General features: G+C 37.7%; 1 protein-coding gene across 6 annotated transcripts in view; it reads right to left on the minus strand.

The window, feature by feature from the left end:
- Nucleotides 1-25,690, minus strand: part of NOL4 (nucleolar protein 4) — a 407,732-nt gene that overhangs the window by 73,748 nt on the left and 308,294 nt on the right. For all 6 annotated transcript variants that reach the window (XM_046025545.1, XM_046025543.1, XM_046025549.1 and 3 more), the window contains one exon: nt 22,299-22,412. In XM_046025545.1, the coding sequence (XP_045881501.1) occupies nt 22,299-22,412 (114 nt within the window). The remainder of the gene's footprint in view (nt 1-22,298; nt 22,413-25,690) is intronic.

The following is a 25,690-nucleotide window of genomic DNA, read 5'->3' on the forward strand; positions in this document are numbered from 1 at the left end:
TTCCCATGAACTCACACAGGAGCATGGGAAATAAGTAATACTTCAGAGTTATTGATTATAATTGGCTGAAGTATAGCCAAAGAGGACAATATTAAAATGCATATGATAGGGAAACTAATGTATAGACGAATTAGACAAAAATTATCTAATGCTATCTTAAGTTGCATTGATAAAACTCTATAAATCCTAGAATGTTGAACTGCCTGCATTTAATTATTCCTTGAATAAAGAATAACACTAGAGAGAGAAAGAGAGAGAAAAGGAGAGCTAAATATATTACCAGATAATACTTAGCATTGACTACATGCCAGGAACTGTTGTTAATTGTCATATTATCTTAATTCGCAGGATGTCCCAATGAATTATATATTATTAAGCTCTCATTTTACATATTGGAAAAACAGAGGCACAAAGGTTTCTAGGTGACTTATCCAAGTTCACACAGCTGTTAGTATTGAAACTGAGGTCTAAACACAGGCACTCCTGACACTCAAGTTTGTGGGCTTACCCAACATGCTCTGCGGAGCAGTTCAGAGCCTCCTGAGGGCCCTGGATAACATAAACCTGTCCAGGAAAGAAAAACCAGGTTGCTGGAAGATCTCAAAACTTTAGAACGAGCTTAAAGGAACTGGGGATGTTTCACTAGAGGACACAAAGAGTAATATTCATTTGTTCATTCACAGGGAATGATCTGTATCAGGCTTAAGCTGCCAAATACTGCTGGGAGCTCTTTCACAGCTGGCAGGAAAGTGGTGTCCAAAGCAGATCTTACCCACTCGGTGTAGCACAGTATAAGTTAATGTTGTCAGGCAATTAAGACACAAAAGGCAAAAAAGAAACATGATGAGTGATATCATTTTAATATTCCATGCTTATCTATTTTAATGTGAAACAATGTGACAGTAGAATTGATAAATTTTTCAAATAAAAAAATGCTCTATTTTCATCTGTTTAATAAACAATACTTCCTCTATGAACACTAAATATGAAGAATTTTTTTTGTATACCTCGTGCTAAATATATTTTTAGGTATATCTTCACATGTTTATAAGGCAAAAATTCCAACTTTTTTTTTTATCTTTTAAAGTTTGTAACTGCCCTCAACTCTAGCTTCAAGGACAAATAACATTCAATTATGAAGGAAGGGGTATTTAAATTCTAAAATAGCCTTTAAATTAAAATTAAGCGAAGTGAAAAATAATGGAATCGCATTAAGGCCACTTCATCATGAATTCAGCATGATCTTCACTTCAAAATTTCCCTTTGATGGGATTTGCTGTTTGTTTTAACCCAGGCACTGTGTAGGAGGCTGGATTTGCTGATAAGCAGTTTTCTCATTTCAGTGCAAAATCAGCAAGGTGATTAATACTTTTAATTTCCAGAAGCCTAAATTATGCAAATGAACTACAACTTTCTTTCCTCTTCCTTCTCCCTCCTTTGTGGGCCTTTCCTTGCAAAGGGAAGATAGGATAGAGTCCAGTGTGTAAACGATCAAAGAGCTGGGAAGAACGCTCCATTTCTGGTCAGCCGTTCATCTAGAGTTGCTGTCAAAAGCTCAGTCTGCTTGTCTCTAGGTGTGTTTGGATGAACAAAGGCACACAGTTCTATCGGCCCTGTGAAAGCCATCTAAACAGGGCCATGTTAATCTTTGTACAGCTTTTTGAGTAAGGCAGAATTAAATGCCGTACAGGTATTTAACACCACCACCACTAAAAAGAAAATATCATCTGAAACTCTGTAGAAGGGCTAATTAAAAATGAGGGCTTCGTTCTAACCTGTGCCTTTTGGGGCTTGCTTAACGAAGTCTACCTCTCTTGCTCCTGCCATGGCTTTAAAATGCTTCCTGAGCTGTGGGCTTCCGAGATGCTTTATGCCAGGAATCCTTCATTTTAAATGAATTAATTTGTTTAGTTGGTTACCTTATAAATGTCTTTTAATTCTAGCTTAAGGACTCTGGCCCCATTTTTTTTTTTTTAACTAAACATGTCTTTGCTATGACCAAACATAAATAATGGGTTTACTTATTTGGGGACGCAGAGGCTTATTTTCTCTCTGAACTTACCTGGAACAACAGGCAACTCAGTTCAAAATGAGTACTGATAGATATATTTTGAGTGGAAAAAAAAAAATCTGCCCACTTTTCCCCCCTTCATGTCCTGCAGCAAGCAAGGCTGTTGGTTCCAAGTAGCTCATAGAAATCACAGAGAAAGGTAGAATTCTAAAAAGGAAGTAAACCTTAATTCAGTGGTTAGGAACAAGGTTCATAATTCAGCTTGAGTTTGATTTATATTCGTATATTCTGGCTGATATATATTCATATGTCCTTCATGTACTCTCACTGATATATGTTATTTTTAATACAGCAACTATCCTCTCAAGGGCAAAAACCACATATTCTTCCATGTTAAATTACAGAAAAAGAAAAGAATCAAATTTAAATAGCTTTCTTATTCCTATTCTTTTAACAATATTTTCTATTCTACTGTCAAAATGTGGAAAGGAGATAGTATATGTGTATTTGTAGAAGTTGGAATGGGTAAAAGATCTAAAGACTATCTTATTTCTCATCCCAATTCTTTTTTTTCAGAGGATTAGCAAAGTTTTAATTTTTAAAGCAAAAATGTTGGCATGTACATTTGGGTGATAAAAGACTTAGCTAATATGAAGTAAGTCAAAGGTGTCCTGGGGCACCTGAGTGGTTTGGTCGTTAAGCATCTGCTTTCTGCTCAGGGTCCTGGGATGGAGCCCTGTATCGGGATCCCTGCTCTGTGGGAAGCCTGTTTCTCCCTCTCCTACTCCCCCTGCTTGTGTTCCCTGTTTTTCTGTCAAATCAATCAACCAATCAAATGATGTTTAAAAAAAAAAAAAAGGTCCTGATATGCTATCGGCGGCACACTCAAATGCTTCTAGGTACCCAGTGAAGTATGTAAATGAGGGGTCAGACTATAAGACAATGAGAAATTGTGAGGACAGTGCTTAATTCCAGAGCACATGCTGCCCCCCTCCAAAAAAGAGTTCAAATCTAAACATTTCCAGTAGTGTTTAGGCCAAATAAGCACTTCCGTGGTCTGCTCCCATTTGTCACCCCCCTTAGACTTTTGAGATTACATATATATATATCTTCTGAAAAGAATTGAGAATCATTAAGAAATGATTCATTTCACTTTAATTTTTCTTTCTCTTCAGAATACTGAGGCAGTGTATTCCTGACCCATTGAAGCAAGTCACGAGCTAACAATGCAGGGCTCTACTGAATTATTCCTGGAAATACCTATAAGACCCAATGAGTCTGTCAAGATGAAATGGGCCCTGGGGCCACAGCCAGAGCCAGCCGCAGGTTCCCCTTCTGTCCTTCATGGACTGAGGCTTTTGAGCTCCTGATACAACAGCCTCCACGGCATTTACTTCATGTCTGAGGTCCGAAGAACATGGGAGTCTGATGTGTCACAAAGACAGAGAACAGATCCTTTCCTCCTCCTAAGGCCATTGCTCAGGAAGAGATTAGGGGAAGGAATTTGAGGCCAGGCAGCCCTGATGTTTATTTAGCCCCTCAGTGCTGGCAGGGGTGAATGTGGGCTATGGGGTGCTGGCCTTCGTATGAAGGTACCTCAACTCTTCAGAACCTGCCTTGAGTGGGCATCGCTATAATTAATAAATCACTGCCAAATTTTCTATGGTGCTTTCAAAATCAAGAGAAGAACAAGGTAAACAAGAAACAAAATAGCAAAATAGCAATAAATAACAACATATACATTATGTTAATTTTAGTTTGATATTTTAGAGAGGACTGTATACATTTAAAGCTCGGTCAGCACTTTACAGCTAATGAATGGACAGTGCTTTTTAAGAGACAGCTCATTAATAATTGGTTTCCTCCTCCTCATTAAGAAGCACTTATTACTAGTCTAATTATAGATGGCCTTGATTAGGGGAAATGTACACGGTATGTATGCATGAATCACTGGATTCTCTAACAGCTTTGTCTCCAAAGCAGAAAAACAATGTAAATCTACAGAGTGTTCCCATCTCCTACTTAACAATTATTACAACTAAGCAAAATGTATTTATATCAGTGGGCAGTAAGAAGGGTTACTTTTTAACCCTGATTCTTTTGAGGCTGAAAACCCCTTCCTCTGGCTATAATCTGAACTGAAAATGAGTAAATTAATACAAAGCACCGAGCTGCAGCATTTAAAAAATACTTAGGAAAAATACAAAATTAACAGATTTTCTGGCTGTGGGGGCATGAGGTATAGAAATTACTTTTATCGGTTTGACAGTAGCAACATGATGGAGTATATATATTTGCTACATTCATGAAAGAGCAGAGCATAGATCAATAGGCAAAAGGACTATATTCATCTTTCTTCTGAATTTTATTTCAAGTGTTTATACTCTCCATATCTACCACTGATTTAAGATTATTCGCATTTCTTTATATTTTGATATATAATTTTACTTTGTGTAAGTTTATAATATGTAGGAGAGAGAAGGAATCAATACCATCTCTTCAAAATAAAGCTCATGTAATTTTAAAAAACGAAAGGAAATATAAGCCCTACCTTACATCTTTAAATAAATAAAACTCAAGAATGATTTATACGTTTTTTCCCATTTAAGTAGCACTGGAGGCAGTAATATATTTTCCATTTATAGATACACTTTAAATTCTATGCTTTCAATAGTTCGGTTGGCAAATTCTCCTTAGGTGTAACATCACCTAATGGACATAAAGCCATACACACATTCTTCCAAAAAATGCAAAAATTGGAGTTCACCCATGTTGCGGGTTGAATTTGCTAACACAAAGGAATGAACAGTTGATTTGGAAAATTTTCTAGACAGCATGCTTTGAAGAAAGGGTGTGGCTGGACCACCGTATGCTAAAGATTTTAAATGTGACTTCTAAGTCCTATCAACCATCTCAGCTGAGGCTAGAGATAGACACGTGGTTATCCAGGGAAGGGTGTGTGAAGAGTTCTCACATAAAATAATGTGGATCACCTCAATCCACGGAAGGCTGACAAATGTTTTGAGAATGTTATGCTGGCAGAGAAACTGCAAGCTTGAAATGGGATAGAAGAGAGAAGGATTTGTAGGGTAAAGGACAGTGGCAGAGACCGGGGAGAGAAGTCAGAGCTGACAAAGCCAGTCTATCAGACACCCCAGGGCTACAAGGGCAGGGAGCCCGGGGCTGCTTCCGGGCTGGGCAGGGAGGACAGAGCATCTCACTGCAGATGGCTATTCTTAGGTCTCAAAATATAGTGGAATTTCCTGCTGGGTTTTGGACTCATTCAGGATCGGTGACCCCTTTTCCCTTTCCCATCCCACCCTCTTGGGATGGGAATGTCTATTCTATGCCTGTCCCATCATTGTATTTTGGGAACATCTCATTTGTTTTCCAGGTTTCCCAGGTCAACAGGAGGAGATGAATGTTGCCCCAGGATGAACCATACTTGGAGTTTCACCCATACCAGATTTAGACGATTTAGAAGATTTGAGACTGGTTGAGTTCGTTACATGTAGGGGAGATTTTGGATTTAGGATTGATCCTGGAATGGGTTAAGACATCTGATGAAGGTGGGATGGGTGACTGCATTTTTCAAGTGGAAAAGACATGACTTTGGTGAGGAGGGTAGAGGGTGGACTGTTACAGATTGAACTGTGCCCCTCAAAAACATAGGTTGAGGGGTACCTGGGTGGCTCAGTCAGTTAAGCCGCTGCATTCAGCTCAGGTTCATGATCCCAGAGTCCTGGGATCAGGCTCCCCACTCAGCTGAAAGCCTGCTTCTCCCTCTCCCTTCCACTCTCCCCGCTTGTGGTCTTTCTCTGTCAAATAAAGAAATAAAATCTTTAAACAAAACATGTTGAATCCTAACCCCTGATACCTGCAAAAGTGACCTTATTTGGAAATCAGCTCTTTGCAGGTATAATGTAGTTGAGAGTAGACTAAAGTAGGATGGGACCTAATCAAATATGACTGATGTCTTTATGAGAAAAGAAGAGATGCACACACAGAGGGAAGATGTCCCTATGAAGATGGAGACAGTGATTGTTACCACAAGCCAAGGGATGCCTGAAGGATTCTCCTCTAGCTGCTTTGGAGGGAATGTGGCCCTTGCAATACCTTGATTTTGGACTTCCAGCCTCCAGAGATGTGAGAAAATAAGTTTTTCTTGATGTAAGCCACTGAGTTAGTAGTACTTTGGGATGGCAGTCTTGGGAAACAAACACAGCTCACTCTAGTGAATATTGTTTTCATTTGGCTTTTCAGCATTTATCTTCTCCCCCTTCCCCTTTTAGTAATTGCTTCTGATTATTGCTCTCCCCCTCTTATTCCATGTGCTTTGCAGAGCTGACTGTGCCCATGGATCCAAAACTGAACAGGCAACTTGTGCATTATTCTGTTCTCCAGGCCTCAGCATGTGCTTCAGAGATGCATGTGTAACCCAATCACAGTCCTTGGGAAGATGGAAAACTGGAGCTGCTGCCCCCACATTGCTACCATGAGGAATAACCTGTCTGAGAATAGAAACAACAAAGATGGAGCAGAGATCCCAGGGAGATCCTATTTATCTATAAGATAGTCAACCCCATATAAAGCTGACCCTCTTGTTTGAATTTTGAATTGCCTGAGTTTATCAATTCCCTTTGGCTCAAACCATCTCTGAAGACATTTTCTAACACTTTCAAATAAGAGATGTCTAGGTGCTCGATCACCCAATTCTCATTTGCTTTCAACAGTCACTGAATGCCAGATCCCTCTTTCCTGGGTCACTTCTAAACTTAAAAATAAAGTTAAGCTTTTGCTCTGGTGTTTTACCAAATACTTAATGAATTAAATGCATTGACAATTCCTAATTCAAGTTATCTCTGAGGAGAAAAAAGTTCATCACGCTTCCTTGTCTCTGAATTTGGATTCCTTGGATATTTTCACACCTAGTACCTAGTTTTGTAGGCTGCCCTACAGAGACCTTCTGTCACTTGTACCTCAGAGGCCTGAGAGAAAAGACAAATGTCACTTAACTTTTCCTCAGGGGAATGATACAGAAGAGTCTCTCTTCAAATATAAATTTGGATTAGTTATATCTTCAATTTTTGTGCCATTGAATATATATATTATGCATAATGTGAATATATATACATATGTGAATATATGTGGAAATATATATAAATATGTTTATGCACAATTAATATATAATTAAATATATTTAATACATTCTTAAAGATCCATTCATTATAATAAATTATATTTTAAGATCTACATATTCTGTGTCCAAATTGTGCTTCCAAGCTTTTTTGGAAAACTCTCCCAATTTCCAATTTGATTCATAACAGAGACAAAATGCAATTTTGATTCTAACTCTTCAATTTATTCTTTTTATCTTCTTATGCATGCATTCTTTTGTAATTTCTGAAATGCTGGTTTGAAATTACTATAAAGTCAATATATTATGTTCATTTTTTTCAAGATTTAGGCAAAACCTAAATACCACTGCTCAGATTACATTTCTATTTTTTGTTTGCCAATAGCATTGCTTATATTTTTATTGGGTCAAAAAACTGAGTGAAAAAAATGCAATTTTTCAATTCCTCCTAAAGGTGGAAATATACATTGACTGAGAAAGAAACAAAAAAGCACCCTCATAGTTGTGGTTACACTAAATTTTTATGATCTTTTTGTGATGCCTATTCCATAATTGCTTAAAGCCATGATTTAGAAAATATTTAGACATTTTTAGGTCATGGTTTAGAACATACAGGTTCTCTATTGATCATACAAAGGATTTTTATTTTTTATTTACAAAGAATCTTCCAAGGTTATCATAGATCTTATTGTTGGAATAGAAATCCTTTTTTTCCTGAAAATTACATAGTTATCAATAGTTTATCTGAGTGTTTTGAGGTTATGCATGCATTAACAATTATAACTATTTACAACTGTCTAATGATACACAACTTAACGTTATAAGACTTCAGTTTTAGAAAGACATGCCCACATTAATGCCAACTTGAGTCTACTAAACCAAAAGTCATGTTTTCAAAACTCAAATGAGGACCCCACTAAACAATCCCAAAGACTTCTTTTTAACATATTGACAGATAACCTCTCCTTTATGTAGATATATTTATATATGCTTACATCTTTTATATCTAACTTTAAGTGGCTATCTTTTGTATAAGATAAAAAGATGCATGCACATATTTGTGACTCATCAAAGAGTAAATGAGGACAAAAATTTGCTGAGTGTGAACACAGTCTATAGACCTTTATAAAAAAAAAAAAAAAGACTACATCCAGTTTAGCATCCAAACCTTTCTTTTGTTAATAACACTTTAAAATACCTTCTCCCCAAGGAACAATGCCCTAGATACACAGGATCTACTTATGGTAGTTTGGTGCTGCAAATCCCCCAAGGCAAGTTGTTGCCTTTACACATGAACTTTTTTATGAAATGAGTACTTAAAAAATCAGATAAGCACCAAATAAAGAGAAGGATGGCCTCTGCTAAGGAGCTGCATCGTTGTATATTGTTTTAATGTGGTCCATTTAGGGCAGGACTTCCTCCAGAGCCTACAGCAGCACTCCTAGCAAGCTGCTCTGTTGAGCCTGCTGCTATGACAACTTTTGGGGGGCAAGTGTCAGGTCAGCTCCCAGGTTCTGTGTCTTGCTATAATTGCTTTGTCAGAAACCTACTCTCTGCCTTCTTTTTCTTACTGCACAAGTAAAAGCAACAGCGCCCACAGACTAAACATTGAGACATTCTTTACCCTCTCCCCAACTTATATGCTTGGTAAAAAATTTCAAAAAGCCTTTTTCATTTTCCCCATTTGGCACTAAAACTATGTGTCCCGGGCTGTCAGTCAACCTTTTAAATTGTAGTATAAATTCCAATGATTAGAGCTCTGACTACCTAGTACCATTCTCAGGCTTGAGCCTCCCTACTGTGTTAAAAGGCATCTCATTAAAAGGCTCTTTCCTTCCCTAAAATCCATCTTTTTGCCATGCCACATCAAGCCACATATAGGTATTTATTTAGCATATAATCTCATCCCAGTATATCACTAGGTATATCTTTGAGGCTCAAAATGAAGAAAAGCCAAAGCCATCTTAATCCTACAGAGTGATCCATAACTGCACAGCTGGTATTCCAAAAGACATCATCTGGAAGCCATTGCAGTGTTGGCTGGGTATAAAATCAAGTGGTACAATATATGGGCTGACAGCTATTACTACAAAGAGAAAAGGACTTCGTTCTGTGGGCTGATTTGATCCAGGACGTGCTCCTTAAATGGACGCCCTTTGAGATGGGGACAAATAAGCACAGGAGAGAACTGGAGAGGACTAGCTGCTTGGGCAAAGACACGTGGGTGGAAAGAACAGGGTGTGTTTAGAGGATGAAGAATCCTGCTCTATTTTTACTGACCTCTAAACCCTCCAAATCTCATGTATCTAAAAAGAAAACAGAAGTCACAACGAGGGGCTGCACTTTGCGTGATTTTGAGCCATGAAAAATAGTAATGATGTATGTAACTCACTGAGGTGTGGGGAAAAATTATATGGGAAAATTTATGTGAATTCAATATGAAGGTATAAGAGAACACAAACATCAGTACAATTATGTGTGATGTTGTTCCCATACAGGTCCTGGTTTATTTCCCAAATAGAGTGGGGATGATAGTTGGCATGTTAAAGAACTTAGAACTAAAACCTGAATCTGGCAGAGCAGAGAGAGTCAATTATCATATGGTTTCACTTAGTTGTGGAACATAAGGAATAACACAGAGGACATTGGGAGATGGAGAGGAGAAGGGAGTTGGGGAAATCAGAGGGGGAGACAAACCATGAGAAACTATGGACTCTGAGAAACAAACTGAGGGTTTTGGGAGGGTGGGGTGAGCCTTGTGATGAGTATTAAGGAAGCACGTATTGCATGGAGCACTTGGTGTGGTGCATAAAAAATGAATATTGGAACACTAAAAAGAAATAAAATTTAAAAAAATTAAAAAACCTGAATCTGGGTATTTGAAATGGTTTCAACAAATGCTGTTCTTAGAAGAATCATCAAAGAGTAGTTTAAGAAATTAATGTAAAAAGCTACAGAAAAGATTCCATATTTTAAAAACCTTGCATGCAGATCCTTTATAAAGAATTAAAGAAAATACACTAATAACTGGGCAGTTCCCTTGAAAAGAAATGTTCCTCACACACGTGGAGACACACAAGGCTTCACAGCTGCATTGGACCTCTCAAACTTGCTCCATACGCAATCATAAAGGAGAGAAAAATGCAAGTGAATTAAAGTAATGTGACCTTCTGAGTTCCCCACCTAAAGTAGTATTCAAATTCTCGCATGTTATGAATGTATGATGGCATTAAGAGCTGAAATTTATGAAGCATTCTGATTTTCATTACTCAGAACATTACCCTGAAATAAAAAAGGAACTAAACTCTTTGTACTGGGTTGGTCTTTTTTCTTTTTTAAAGAGAAATTCTACTTCTAGAGAAATAGGGAAAAAAATCACTGAAGAAAGGAAGAAAGATGGAATAAAGAAAAGAAAATCTAAAATAAAATTAATTTCTCCAGGCCTGCTTCTTTCATAAAATAAATTTATTGAGCTAAGTGGTCTGCAAGGTTCTCTGGAGCTCTAACTTTTAAAATGTTACTAATGTATCCCATAGTAAAAATGAAAATTTAAGAACTTGAAAAAGAGGCTCTTCTGTAAAGTTGTGTATTAGCAATCCCCAAGTATAGTGACTGCGTAGATGCTGCACATGTATTTAAAACATCCCACTGCTTCTCATTCTCCGAACTCCTCTTGCATAAAGCTTGAGTAAAAGCCCACCATCAGGGGACGCCGGGTGGCTCAGTGGGTTAAAGCCTCTGTCTTCGGCTCAGGTCATGATCTCAGGGTCCTGGGATCGGCCCACATTGGGCTCTCTGCTCTGCAGGGAGCCTGCTTCTTCCCTCTCTGCTTGCCTCTCTGCCTACTTGTGTTCTATCAAATAAATAAATGAAATATTTAAAAAACAAAAAAAGCCTGGGTGGCTCAGTGGGTTAAAGCCTCTGCCTTCGGCTCAGGTCATGATCCCAGGGTCCTGGGATCGAGCCCCACATCGGGCTCTCTGCTTGGCGGGTAGCCTGCTTCCTCCTCTCTCTCTCTGCCTGCCTCTCTGTCTACTTGTGATCTCTACCTGTCAAACAAAGAAAATCTTTAAAAAAAAAAAAAAAAAAGCCCACCGTTGGCCTCTAATTTCTCAGGTTCCCTCACCTGAAAGTAATCATGTAGCATAAATAACCAATAGGAAAGACACTGGCATAGGAAAAAGCTTTATTTTAATTGCTGTTTTTTTGATGCAAATCACAATGTCTTTGGGATTCGAATAAACATTTCACTTACATGTACCTTACTTAAGTTCATAGTTACAGCTATGATCTTTTTGTACATTTGCTCTCTGCCCTCTTTCCAGAACTCAGAACAAGGACTTCTATGAAATCTTACTTAAATGTTCCTAGAGGATTTGGGAACAGGAGACAAAACACAAACCTCAGATATGAAAATGGTGACCATTCGTGCCATGTGCAGGAGTTTTTTTAAGATTTTCATTCATTTATCTGACATAGAGAAAGAGCACATAAGCAGGGAGAGCAGCAGGCAGAGGGAAGGGAGAAGAGCTGAGCCCTACAATGAGGGGCTCCATCCCAGGACCCTGAGATCATGACCTGAGCAGAAGGCAGACACTTAACTGACTGAGCCACCCAGGCGCCCCCAGGGGTTGGAGTTCTCTGCCTGTCCTTCAGTATCAGGACCAGGCTGCGCTATTATGTTTCCTTATGTATCAAAATGAGCACCAAGGGGCACCTGGGTGGCTCAGTGGGTTAAGCCTCTGCCTTCGGCTCAGATCGTGGTCTTGGGGTCCTGGGATCGAGCCCCGCATCTGGCTCTCTGCTTGGCAGGGAGCCTGCTTCCTCCTTTCTCTCTGCCTGCCTCTCTGCCTACTTGTGATCTGTCAAATAAATAAACAAAATCTTTAAAAAAAAAAAATGAGCACCAAAACCAAGAAAAATAAAAGCATGGAATGTTACTAGAGAAGTGATTTAAAGAGAGGTTTGATCTTAATGTAAGAAGATCACTAGGCTTTTAACCTAATTATATCATTTAAAGTGTTACTGTGATCTTGTTTGTATTCAAGGAAAACATTAAAAAGAACTTAGAAAGAAATGGGACTTGGGTTTTGATCTGTATCAGCATTATTTTCCTCCTGATGAAAGATCGTGGCTCTTAGAAAACAAGTTTGCATAAACTCCTAAAACAGGGAGAAGTAGTCCTTCATATAGCCCATCAACAGGGTGTAAATGAGAACAAATATGGACATGCCCTAGGGACATCTAGAAGCTGTTGAGTTGTTGAAGCAAATGATAATTAAAAAACAATAATGTTGACACGGCAAAGAACACTGGTAACACAGGAAAGATGGGGGTTTTCCCTGAGGATGAGAAATGTATGACCTTGATCCATTTGAGCAAAACTGATCAATAAAGATCAACTTAGCTGGCAAGCCTATCAGAAACCCAGGCTCCTTTTACCATTATGAGAAAGAGGTAAATTACCAAGAAAGCAGGTTGACCTGCCTTGGGGGGTTTCTCTAAGACAGACTTTATAGGATCACCTGTTACATCACCTGTTCTGCAGTCCCTATGCTTGTAGTTGAGGCTATAGCATCAGAACGGCCCAATTCTTAGGAAAGATTAATAACTAAATCCGTGTTTAAATTTACAATTGGAAGGTGTTTGTCATGAAATGAATATGCACCAAAAGTTTAGAATGAAATGAAAGTAAAATAAGTGAAATGAGAAACAAAAGTAAACTCATTTTTAATGAAGGGTAATATTTATAGCTACCCCAAATACTCAGCTCTGCAGAAACCCCACTTTCCTGAAGTGCTGAGTTATTGAGAGAAAAATGTGGTCCTTGAGGCCATTGGTCTCACTGTATCTACCCCATGAGTCATGTCCAACATCAAAAGTTTCTTTAGGAAGCATAGTCCAATTTGTCAAGTTATTACGTTATCCAATTTTAAAATAAATTTGTGACGATGGATAAAGTTCACCGATACACACGATAGTGTTGTTTCAGGGTAACTAGTGGGTTTTAAAGTGGCTAAAGAGAAAAGACAAAGACTGAATAGATTATGAGGAATAAGTTATAAAAATGAATACGTTTGGCCTAAGCCGAGTATGTCAGACTTTTCATTTATCTACTAAGCCTGAAAATAATCCATTTTAAAACAAATATTAACATAAATGCTGGATGCATGGAGAGCTCAGTAAACCATATGTTCCCCTGACTTTGGCACCAAAAAGTGTATAAACATATTATGTGAATTTCTCTGTCTGAATTCAAACCACCTACTCATATCTTGACGTTTATCCAGAAACTAATAACATCCTAAACCAAAGATGTACCTAAAAATTTAAAAAGAAATTATTTATATAAGAATGTGGGAGAATTCTCAATGAAGCCAGAAAATCAAATAGTAAAGTAGAATGAATTAAAAAAAAAGACAACCCCATAGATATCATCCAAGAAGAAGAAAGTTTTTTTAGTTTCATATTCCCTAACCATAAAAGAAGGAAACCATTTGATCTACATGCTTCACACTATTATGCGGGGCCAGCAAAATCATGTTCTATGCATCTACACAGATAGAAATTGATACACTGCTATATAAGGAAAACACATACACTAAGGAAAAATTTTATATAGAAGTAACCATATTCTCAATTTAAGAAAAAAATTTAAAAATCATTGATTTATGAAAACTGTAATGTCAGTTAAGATTAAAAGAGCTTTAAGACGGAATAATAATCTTCATATGTAATTCCATAAGCTGAATCTATAGGAAAACATTAAGCTTTGATTCCTACTTAGCTGAGCTAATGTGGCAAAGAAGAGCAGGCATTCCCAAGACTCTCGTGTTTAACTTAAGACATGCCCTGGAACCATACGATTCTTTTGCAACAGATTCATCTTCATAATCACTTTGTGGCATGTGCTCAGCTTTACATATCCTCTATTTAAATAGCAAGTTTAAAAGGACAGATGGTAAAAAGAGTACTTCCTTGCTAAATCAGGGCCTCACCTTTGTCCCAGTGCCTCATCAACACTTCTTTGTCCATAGGCTTCTGAAGCCTCCTCAAAATAAGACATTTCACTCTCCTTCTCACTCCTCTCATGCATGTATTTAAAGTCCAAATAACACCATAAAGCACCTACACAATCTAGTTTAAACCTTCACGTCCAATCCCCTCTCCTTTTATTTCTTTCTAAGAATCTTGTTTCCCTCATAGGAGACTGTGGTTTTTAATCCTCAGGAAGATTCCATGCGTGGAAATGCTCCATGTATCTGGAATATCATCCTCTAGCTTTTTGTCTGTCAAAAGCTCCTTTATTTCCCAAGGTCCAAATCTAATAATGCCCCCTCTGGGAAGCCCTCCTGGGTTCCCTAGGCAAAATTAGGAGCACTGTCCCCTGACTCTCACAACAATGTCATTGCACCCTTTTTATTTCATTTGCCATGCTAATTTCACCTATCTTTAATGGAATATAAGGTTCTTGAGGAAAAATATGTCTTATCCATCTGTCAAGTGAGAATAATGATACCCGCTCTGCAGCGATATTACCAGAAACAAAGAAATTTGTATTGGCAAAGAACCAAGTAAATCCAGCACTTAGTAAACAGAGGTTCCCCATCTCCTTTCTTGTTTCAGGGCCTCTGTATGAAACAAAATATCTTCCATACAATGAATATTTGTTAAATAAGCAAACCACTCTAGGGCTCATTTACAAGTAGTTCTCTTCTAATCATGTCCTTTGCTGATAGAGATAAATGAAATATTTAAGGAACTACACAGAGAAGTTAAAAGAAATCAGGGAAAAAGTTTTAAAATTTTAATATCCATTAAAAAAAAAGATACCCTGCACAAACTCAAGTTGGAATTCATACATATTCAAAGCCCAGAAACATTAACTAATGCTGAAAGAATACAAACTCATAAAGCAATTATTTTGCTCACAAAATATCAACAGAATTCAGGCAAAGTATTCTTCCCCACAGAGCAAATAAAAATTCCAGGAAAACTATTTTAACCCTATTTCTCAAATATTATATAAAGTGTACAATAAGCTCACACTTTTGAATCAGAATGGTAAAAATGCATTTTTTTATGTAACAAACATTTTGGTATGTATCTTTACTTTTCTTAGTTTTTATACATCTAAAACTTCCACATTTTTACAATACAAAAATACAATGGAACATAAGCTATTTCCATATTATTATTACTTAAAAATATGATTATACCTATTCCCAGAGTCTGGTCTGGTCGAACGGAAGTATGATGGTAGGTGCGCAGTAGTGAGAATGTTTGTAACAAGTTTCTCAGCTTTGCCCAGTGGCAGTATGGTAGCCAATGAGGTTTTTCCAAGGCGTGATTCTTGTTAATTGTAATCAAGTTTCTCTGGATTGGCTTACTGATCAGTCCATTCTTTGGTGCTCATGAATTTAAGGTCATGGTTGATACCCACTGTGTTAGCTATTTCCCATACAGGAAAAACCCTATTCCTTTAGAATACGAGACCTTACTACACATTGCCAGGCATCTTAGAGATGATGTGAGTAAGGAGACACTTCAGTGTGTACCCATCAGAGAAGGAGAAGAGCTGCCAAGTCATGCCCTCCAATGGTGGGCACGCAAACAGCATATTTATGGATGATGAAAGCTGATGAAACATGCATTTCTGAAAACCACGGAGCCTTATCTTTTCGTGGCATTCTATTTGTAGCAAAGTGTTGGATGTTGTGGCATCCCTGTTATAAATATCTAACATAATGGTGGCTTCAAAATTAGAAAGAATAGAAATGAAATTTTGGGAGAGATTTTCAAATAGATAAATGATGAATACAAAATGGAACTGTACTTCAAGAATAAAACTGGAATTAGAAATCACATGCGGCTTAGTTTCTTGACTGAGGGCATAATTGATATGGCCATTGATACTTAATTGCCTCATCCTTGCCAAGACATAAAATTAAATCAAAGGACCCGGTTAAGTTATTTTTATCTGATACCACGCAATTTTTATTTCTAGAGTCTAGTGAATATTAAAAAAAAAAAGTAAAAGAAAGAAGGAAAGGGTGGAGGGAAAATTCATTTAATATGACATATGCAAAGCCGATAGGAAATTTGTGGGTTTCGAAGCTCAAAGTCTCTTCAGGTGGGAGAAACAGAGTTATGAGTTCATGACCAAGGACTGGGTCAGAGAATTTATGATTCCCATTCCTACTCAAATCCTACGCTGTCCCTAGCAGTGCTTCCTAAAGAGGGTGCTACCAACCACTCACAGACAACATTTTGAAAATGTATAGCAGGTGACATAGGCATGAAGTGGGTGGGGGACATGCTCCAGGCAGTTTCAAATGACTAAGAACTCTTTCTGTTCCCATGTCAATTTTAAAAAGTCCTGCTGGATTTTTATTTTTATTTTTATTTTTTTTTAAGATTTTATTTATTTATTTGACAGAGAGAGGGATCACAAGTAGGCAGAGCAGCAGACAGAGAGAAAGGGGGAAGCGGGCTCCCTGCTGAGCAGAGAGCCCGACGGGGGCTCGATCCCAGGACCCTGAGATCATGACCTGAACCGAAGGCAGAGGCTTAACCCACTGAGCCACCCAGGCGCCCCTGGATTTTTTTTTTTTTTTAGGTGAAAATTTATATACAGTTATCTGAGCCTAAAAGTTTACTTTAGGTATAAACACAAATTTTTATGCACGATTTTAAATATATATTGAATTATTTCAGGCACAGAGCTACTCTGTAAATTAAGGCAATATTGTACTACATATCGTTTGGAAATTTACCGATAGTTTTTCACCATTGGGAAAGTACATGTCACTGAATGCTGTGAGCTACCACTACAGACACATACCGATCGGAAGACAGTTGCAACTGCTGCTGCTTTTGTGATTTTACATGGAACAAATGATTTTTAAAAGCATAATAACTGGACCAAAGCAGGGCTCCCTCCTGAGCAACTCTGCACTCTTGGGAGAAGTCACCTTGCTGTATCCTCAGTTTCCCCACTTCATTAAGAGCCACGACAGTGACATAAAATGGGCTTGCAAAACAACTTATATACGACTGCATCCATAAACACCTCTGATGCTGTTATTAATATTAATATTATCATCAATGAGGAGAATAAGGCCCCAAATAGTGAGATGGTCTGGGACATTTATTCTAAGTAGTTTTAAATTACACATTACAACAGAAATACGATGTCATCCAAGAGCTACCCTCTCTCCTACTTTGTTGTTCTTATATAGCATATTTTCTCCTTTGGATGAAAGGGCCATGCTGAAACACAGGCTGAAAGATTCAAAGATGTCAGGTTTTCCCTAAACTATTGCATAAAAGAAAAGTTCTGGGAGTAGAACAGAGTTGAGGATGATTGAGAATGGGAGCCCGGGGGTGTGGGCTGGAAGGACACAGAAAGAGGTTTCAAGCCACATGTCAGTTAGTAGCACAGCTTTTTGATTTCAGCATAAAATCTAACTGAAAAGTGTTGCTTTCAGTTGTGCAACTGTTAAAGCTTCTAAGACCTATCAAAAGGACATAGGACTGTAAGGAATGAAATAGGATAGAAAAGTCACCTGTCTTGAAAGCTGTGACTTGACCAGAGTGTTTTCGTTAGTTTTCAATAATGTCCTTGACAAAATACAAAGTTTGTATGAAAACTGCCACCATGCTTACATGGCTCTATTTTCAACCTTCGTATCTGCATTCACATTGAATAATATACGCACTCATTAGTACCCTAACAGGACATTGGAAGAGATGCAGGTTGCAGGACATGCCCCACTGCTAATGAAAACAGTACTGGGAACTCTGGGCTTCCTGAATATATTTTGGTCCTAGCTGGGGGTTTCATGCTAGTTTCCTAGCTGCAATTGTCTTTAACTCTGCAATACACCAGTTTTCAGTGTTTTTTTCCCTTGATTTCTCACCTTTTATTATGTCACGAGGAACTAATAAGCCATTTCTCGTTCCCCCTTCTCGGTGTTCTTTTCGACAGAGTCAAAAAGGTCGCATCACAGCCTACCATCGAACTCCCAGTCACCACAAAAACCATCATCTGGCACTGGTACTGCACTATCCTTCCCGAGGGCTCTATGTGTCCCACTGATACAGGGGAAGCCATTGACCCCTTGCCCCTATGTGATCCCCACTACAGCACCACAAACCAATTTAACGCAAAGAACTGGGGAGAGAGAAAAGAAACCAAAAAAAACTCACATCAGTGAGACACTCCCTAAGTTTATCACTCAGCAGGCCAGGAATAAAAGACAGGTCATCCTGGAAAAAAACAGCAAAAGTACATACTTATGGGAAACCAATCACCAGCAAGAAGCTGGTTCTTATCTCTCACTTTCTGCTTTTGTCTCTTCGTTTCGATGAATTGTAACCAAAAGCACTGAAGAATCTTTTTAAGGAAAGAGGAATGAAATAAAGATAGAGAAAAAGATAATCTTTTGATTCAAGCTATGTCATAGGGAAGTGAAGTCTGACTTTGCCCCCCCCTTTTTAATTGTCAGAGTGAGGAAGAATTTCCTGAACACCATAAAAATTCCAGATTTTCATGTTAAAAAGAACAGAAACGCTGACTGTGTTCAATAACGCACTGAGGGTTGACCTCAGTTCTGTGAATTCTGATTCCTGATCAAACAGGAGGCTCATGTCCTTGCCCCCGGCTTGCTCTAGGGCTCAGGCTGCATAATAACAAGGCTCATCTGGACTGTGGTGCAAGGTGGGCACATGAAATAAAGTATTTAACACATCCATAATACCTTTCATGTTCCTAGCTCAAACAGCTTTATAAAATCCAATTAATTCATCAAGCTTCATAAAGTCTGAAGGACATACATAATTATCGCTCTACATGTGGTCAACCACTGGCAGCAAGCACTCAGACATGGGGCTTAACAGAATCCAGATTTAACTGCCCAGTTCTTGAACTTTCATGCACCTACAGAACAGCAGGGGCCTGATGAAGAATCTCTGAGTCACCAGCAGATTCGACAAATTGTGAGTTGGGTTAAGAATGGGCGCTGGGCGCGGGAAAGAATTATCTCATTGCCAACACCCACAAGAGTCCTTGCTATCCCTACTTGGGTCAAGAGGGTTTAGATCTAATTGGGAGAGGGCTCTCCCATCTGCATGCTTGGGTTGGAAGTGCAAAATCATGTGGTAGAAGAAGCCTTCGCCAAATGACATCGACAGAATTCATGTTAGGTAGAAATAATTTAGATATTTTTATGTCTATGTGTATGTGTATATCTATGTGTAATATATATTATTTATTTTAAAATACTAAACAAACACTAAACCAGCGTTGGCAGTGCATAACTCATTTCCCAGATGAAGTGAGGCAGTTTTTCAAGCTGATATTGAGACAAAAATGTCCTGCTTGGGATGACTTGCTTACTGGGGAAGGCTGGTTTACCAGTTATGAAAGAATGCACATATCTTTGTGATAAAAACAGATTATTTTCTGAAAGAAAAGTGCCCTGTGAAAAACACTGTGAACAGAGGCACAAAGGATATGTGTTCTAAGAGTTTCTTCCAGGACATGGGTTTTCCCTCAGTAAAAGTTATAAGATTGTATAGCGATCTCAAGTGTCAGCCTCATATAATATAAACTTATAGTGTGATTTGCTCATGCAGCTGGGTGATCCTGTACAAATAATCCCTTCCCTGAACCTCAAGTTCCTTATAGGTACATGAGAATAAGAATACCTGCTTCTCATGGGGTTGTTGAAATTACTAAATGAAAAAAAAAAAAAAAAGTCTACAAAGGGCCTATTAGGTTTCCAATAAATCATAGATTGTATTTTTTAAATCATTTCTTCCACATCTCCCATAAATCCCAAACTCACTGAACTCACTTTTAAGGCCTGGAAAGAACATTCTTACGTGGAGGAGATATTGGACATCCCCCATTCTCATGTGATGGAGCCTTGCCATAAATGACCACTCTTCAGGGGAGGAGAGAAAAAGGGAAACAGGCAGTTGGTGCCCACCCTTTCCAGTACCTACTTCCTGGGCAGTAAGAAGTCACTCTCCTCATGATTCCTAGCAGTTTTTCTTCAATGGGTGGAAGCTCTAGGAAGCAAATTTGATCTCACTTTAAGGACTGTCAAAATGATCACAGCTCTCTGATAACAGACTACATGTGTTAGTAAATGGAGATCTTCAGCTCTAGAGATGGGATTTTCCTACAACTTTAGGGATTCAAGCAAATGGTGATTACAGAAGAGCTCTGGCAATACATAAGTTAATCAAATAAACTATGCTTTCATATGCTTTGTTTTATTAAATTGTCAAAATAATTCTATGAATTTAATATTTATAACCTCCATTTTATAGATAAGACCAATAGTGGTTTAAGTAAAAAAAAAAAAAAAATTGGACCAAATATTGGTGGATACCCAGCTTTGGGGGATACTGTAGAGTGATATCATAGGTAGGACATAATGTGAATCAGTCCTTTAATTTTCATAATAACTGTTTATATGACTGATACCATTCTAGACTATAGACTAGGTAGAATATATGGCAAGACAACACCAAGAATCACCCCTTCAGCCCCAGAATTCTACCATTCCAGTTCCTAGAATTATGATCTTTTCTCAGATATACTTAGTCTGACTTCAAAGCTCCTATCTCTAAGATATTCCTATTAGTGCTTCTTTCTAGTTTTACTGCTGCCAAAGCACTGACAGAAAGAATATCAGTTAGAATCTTCTTTTCTAGGCTGAAATTATGGATGCTGACTACATGCCTGGCTAAGTAATTAACATAAATCTGTCATTCTCACAACAACCCTATAGGATGAGAACTGTTAACTGTCGGCTTGCTCATGAAGAAACCAAGGCACAGAGAATGGAACAGCTGTCCGAAGGGCACACGACTAGTAAGGGTAGCACTGAGACTCAAAACCAGATGTCTTTAACTCCAGAATGTGCCATTTTAATCACTCTGCTACACGGTATTGTATAGAGAGGTCTAACTTGTTTCAAGCAAGATACCTTCTAGACCTACAATAATGATAAAAGTCTCACTGAGGGCATGTGTATGTGAATAAATACTGTTGGCCAAGAATGATTAACAAACTCAAAATATACATTTTCTCTGAGGTGAGTACTACATTTGAAAAAATTAAAGCCTTCATCTTTTGCACGGTCTAGAATTATTAGCACATGCCATATTCATAATAAGCACCATTCTGAAACATTTCTGCATATCTTAGTCCTGGAACAGAAAAACGTTTTTTCTCTTTTTCTTTGAAGCTCATTGGCTCACAGGAAAAACAAAATTAGACTAACAATTTAGTCTTCTCGTCCCAAACTTTAAAAGATATGAAGCACTTGTTGTATCACTTGTTGTAAAAGTAACTTCAAAGTCAGAACACAGCATACTCATATGTGTAGCATTTAATTTTATTTATTACAATTTAGTAATTAATTATGGGCAATTAAGGAGGTCAGAGAGATAAAGAAAACAGAGAAAGCCATTCCAGACCTGAGAAGGGGCAACAGACGGGCGCAGAATAAACCAAGGGAAACCTAAGGGAAACATAAGCCCATAAGACACAAAAAATGCACATGTCCACACCACATGGGGGTACATCCTTAGAAAAGAGACAGAGAAGGATGATACTTAATGGGTATATAGTAAATAGTTCATTAATGAGGAAGCCATTTTATTGCTTTCTAGGCTTCTAAAATCTGTGCTTTTTCACCATTAACAGAAAAATCCACTGCCAGTTAGCAGCAGGCAAGAGGCAATTAAAGAGAGGTTTGCTTTCATTCAGAATGAACACGATCACGTCCCTATCACAAACAACCAGGTAAGTTTACAAAACTATTGTCAACCATCAGTTAGAACCACTTATTTAAATAAGCAATTGGCCCGCCGATTGGATACTAAACAAAATTCTGACTCCTTAACTTTACAGTTGGCCATTGTTCACCACAGAAAATTTGACAGATGCCTACTCATCTCAGGAAATTGCATTTTCAAGTTCAAATTTCTATCATAAAGACACAAAAAGCTATATCTTGGTGTACTTCCAAATCCATTCAAGAGTCTTTCCCCTTCTACATAAATCAGACTCCATGAACCGTCTTTCTTTGCGGTCATGGGTAAATGCCAGTTCCCAAGGCTCCTCAGTACCTGTTGTCTATCCAGACGCATCCTCTTGGCGGCATTTCTGCTCTCACTCTCACAGGCGGAGGCCAAGATACTCTCTGCAACTGCTGAAGTAAGGTGGGAAGGAATAGGTCGAGACTAAAAAAAAAAAGAGAGAGAAAAAGAGAGAGAGAGGGAAACATGAAAAATTATTAATAGACCGATGCTACTCTCAGAAGAGCTCACAGGATATGCAGGAGTATCCATTTATTTCAACGAACTTATTTCAATAAAAGGAGGAAATGGAAATTGCAAAGATGAGGAATGAAGGCTAGTTAGAGGTTAAAGCTAGAGCTGCTACACAGAGCCATCACTCATTCCCACAGCTCCGCTGTTACAGTTAGTCTGGGCCATTAAGCTGGAGTTTGACTAGGCAGTGACAAAATGCTGGCTGGGTTTTGCAAATAAAAGAAGTGCTTTAATTCTTTCGTAACACGTGACAATGCACAACAAAACAAAATCAAGTGACAAGGCTGAAACATAGTTGGAAAAACTGACAGACACTCAGACCATGTCAAACAATTTTAATATGAAATGTGAATATTTATAGTCAAAGTTGGGACCCAGTTGGTAGGATGAAAATCCTTTAAAAATACTTTAGATACAAACTAAAAAGTCAGTCCTGGAACAATTTCAATATAATAAAAGTTTGATGTTTTGATGTGGGCTGTATGTGTGTACCTACATGTTTTATTTATAAAACAAGAATTAATGTTATTAACTTAATAGATACATGTTGGAAATCCATTTTCTATGTAGCTCACATAGAAATTAACCCCCCAACTAAGCTCATAATTAACTTCAAATTGTTGGCAACTCTCCATATCATTTGTGATAATCAGAAAAGTTTTCCATTTTCTTTTCCCATAATTACATGCAAAATCATCTAACTGAAAGATGAAATGCTTAATGATATCGAACAGTTTTTTAATGAAGATAAGCAAATGATAGATAAGAAATAACATGACAATTAAGCCAGATAAGATAGCAAAATATGAAATTACAAAATAAAAAATGTTCTTTTGGGAAGCTAGCCTATATAGTGACATGCACCTTAGAGTTTTCAAAGCCTCAATCTCACATATGTATGGATGCCATTTATTAGAAGCCTCTAACCTAATAGAGACATTCTTCTAATTTTTTTCAGTGAATAGGAGCACCTTTATGGCACTTGATTCCCTTTTGCTAACTCTAGCCTGTAAAATGTGCTTTGGCAAGTTGAACCATAGGGTTTATATCTCAATACTGAAAAACAGCTAACTTCGGAGAGAGCTTTCACAGACACTCCTCGGTGGAATTTGTATAGTATATAAAGAGACCAGGTTCTGACCTTGCTTGAACTAGGAAGCAATTTCTGTAGCTGCCTCAGCCCACCTCCTCATGCTTGCACTTCCAAAGTAACCGCTGAAGACAAAAGGTAGGAAAGGTATAGGGTACTGTCTCCAATGCTAACCCCATGAGACACCTGGGCTGATGTCTAGACAACCTTGACAATAAAGCATTAAGATAACTGGAAATGCTATTTTTGCAACAGAAAGAAAAGAGAGAGGCCCCTGAAGGGGCACATAAATGCAGCAGCAGCATTTTGAGAAGGAAAACAGAAAGCCAGACGTGTGTGCTGGGAACAGAGAGGAGGATAAAATCCGATAAATAATTAAAAATTTTTAAAAAATTGCCCTAAAGGTGTAAATACAGTTTCGAAATTCATATGGCTTCCTCATTTCCTTCTGTACTTCCCTGAGTATGGATAAGATATTCTTGCTCAGAACCAAAAATATATTAAGCCACAAAATCAGCGTCTCATTAAAAGGCAAAGCTTTGGCCATAGCTAGGCTCATAATGATAATCTAAACCATGTGGGAATTAGGCAGACAGTGTTTTTCTCAAGCAAATTATGTTTGGAGACAAAGGTGTTATAGAAAGAATGAGAGTAAGAACTTTCTATTATGAAAAAAGAAAAATTATTTGATTATAGCTAACATTCAAATAGAAGTGACAATTCACATTATTATAAACTACGTTATTAGACCTTTCATCTGGTTCTAGGTACTGAATTAACACAATCTAAATAAAACATCAGCAACCTCTCTTTTCTTGATCCAGTTACTGATTGTCACATGAAAATCAGAGATGTATTTCTGTTCTTCATTATCTTTATTTTTCTTCATCAGGTATCTTCATTCAAAATTAGGAATATGTAAAGCTATGGAACTTTATTAAGCTGATTTAAGTAATGAACACACACCTTCTTAAATGTGTCATAACAGTCTGTTGAACTGGAGAACAAAAGGTAAAATATCCCTGTAATTAAAATCAGCATTTTCTTTCAAATTTTCTAAAAAATTTTTAAAAAACAAAATGGGAAACAACTTTCACTAGAACAGTAAAAGTTGTGAGGCATGATAATTGATATGATTTCCTTTTCAAAGAAAATGACGGGGAGAGTTGTGCCTTTGTGCCTTTTCCAGATATAGGAAATTGGTCTTCTAAGAAACTAGAATAATTTCCTGGCTGAGTGGGGCTAGATCACTTTTAAGGTCACTGGATAACCTGATATTTCAATATTTTGGAAAAAAAAGGGGCGCCTGGGTGGCTCAGTGGGTTAAAGCCTCTGCCTTCAGCTCAGGTCATGATCTCAGGGTCCTGGGTTCGAGCCCCGCATCGGGCTCTCTGCTCCACAGGGAGCCTGCTTCCTGCTCTCTCTCTGCCTGCTTCTCTGCCTAGTTGTGATTTCTCTCTGTCAAATAAATAAAATATTTGAAAAAAAAAATTTGGAAAAAAATCAACTTCAAGATAAAGCAATCATGTCCCCTTTCCTATTAAATGGAGAAAATAAGTAGAAGCAAAGATATATGACAGACCATTGCCAGTAGTTAAACAGTATAATTTTGAAAATAGAGTTGTTTTGAGTTTATGGTAGAATTATAACTTGATAACTATGAACAGCCACAGAAATCATTCAATATAAGTTTCTCCACTAAAGTTTAAAGAAACTGAAACCCAAAGAATTTAAGTGATTTACCAAAGGACAAACTGACTAGACATAGAACCCAAGGTTCATGTCTTCCAATTCTCAATCCTTCTACTCTCTAAATTCTGTTTCATACTTAGTGCTTTTACATAATTTGTCATTAATATAAAATACTATAGAAAAAAAATCCTTACATACACAGCTTGTGGCACTCAATTAAACAATAAGCAGACCAAAGCTAACCCTTTCCATGTATGTATTACAATGAATACATGCTCATTGGAAAGAAAGGCAGAATGAATAAATTTATATTACAGCTGAAGAAACAGACACGTATTTTTCAAAGAATTTACTAAATCTTAAGTATATAATGAAATATGTACCTCTAAGTAAAAAACCAGTACCA

Source organism: Meles meles, chromosome 12 (genome assembly GCF_922984935.1).
Source record: "Meles meles chromosome 12, mMelMel3.1 paternal haplotype, whole genome shotgun sequence".
Lineage (NCBI taxonomy): Eukaryota > Metazoa > Chordata > Mammalia > Carnivora > Mustelidae > Meles > Meles meles.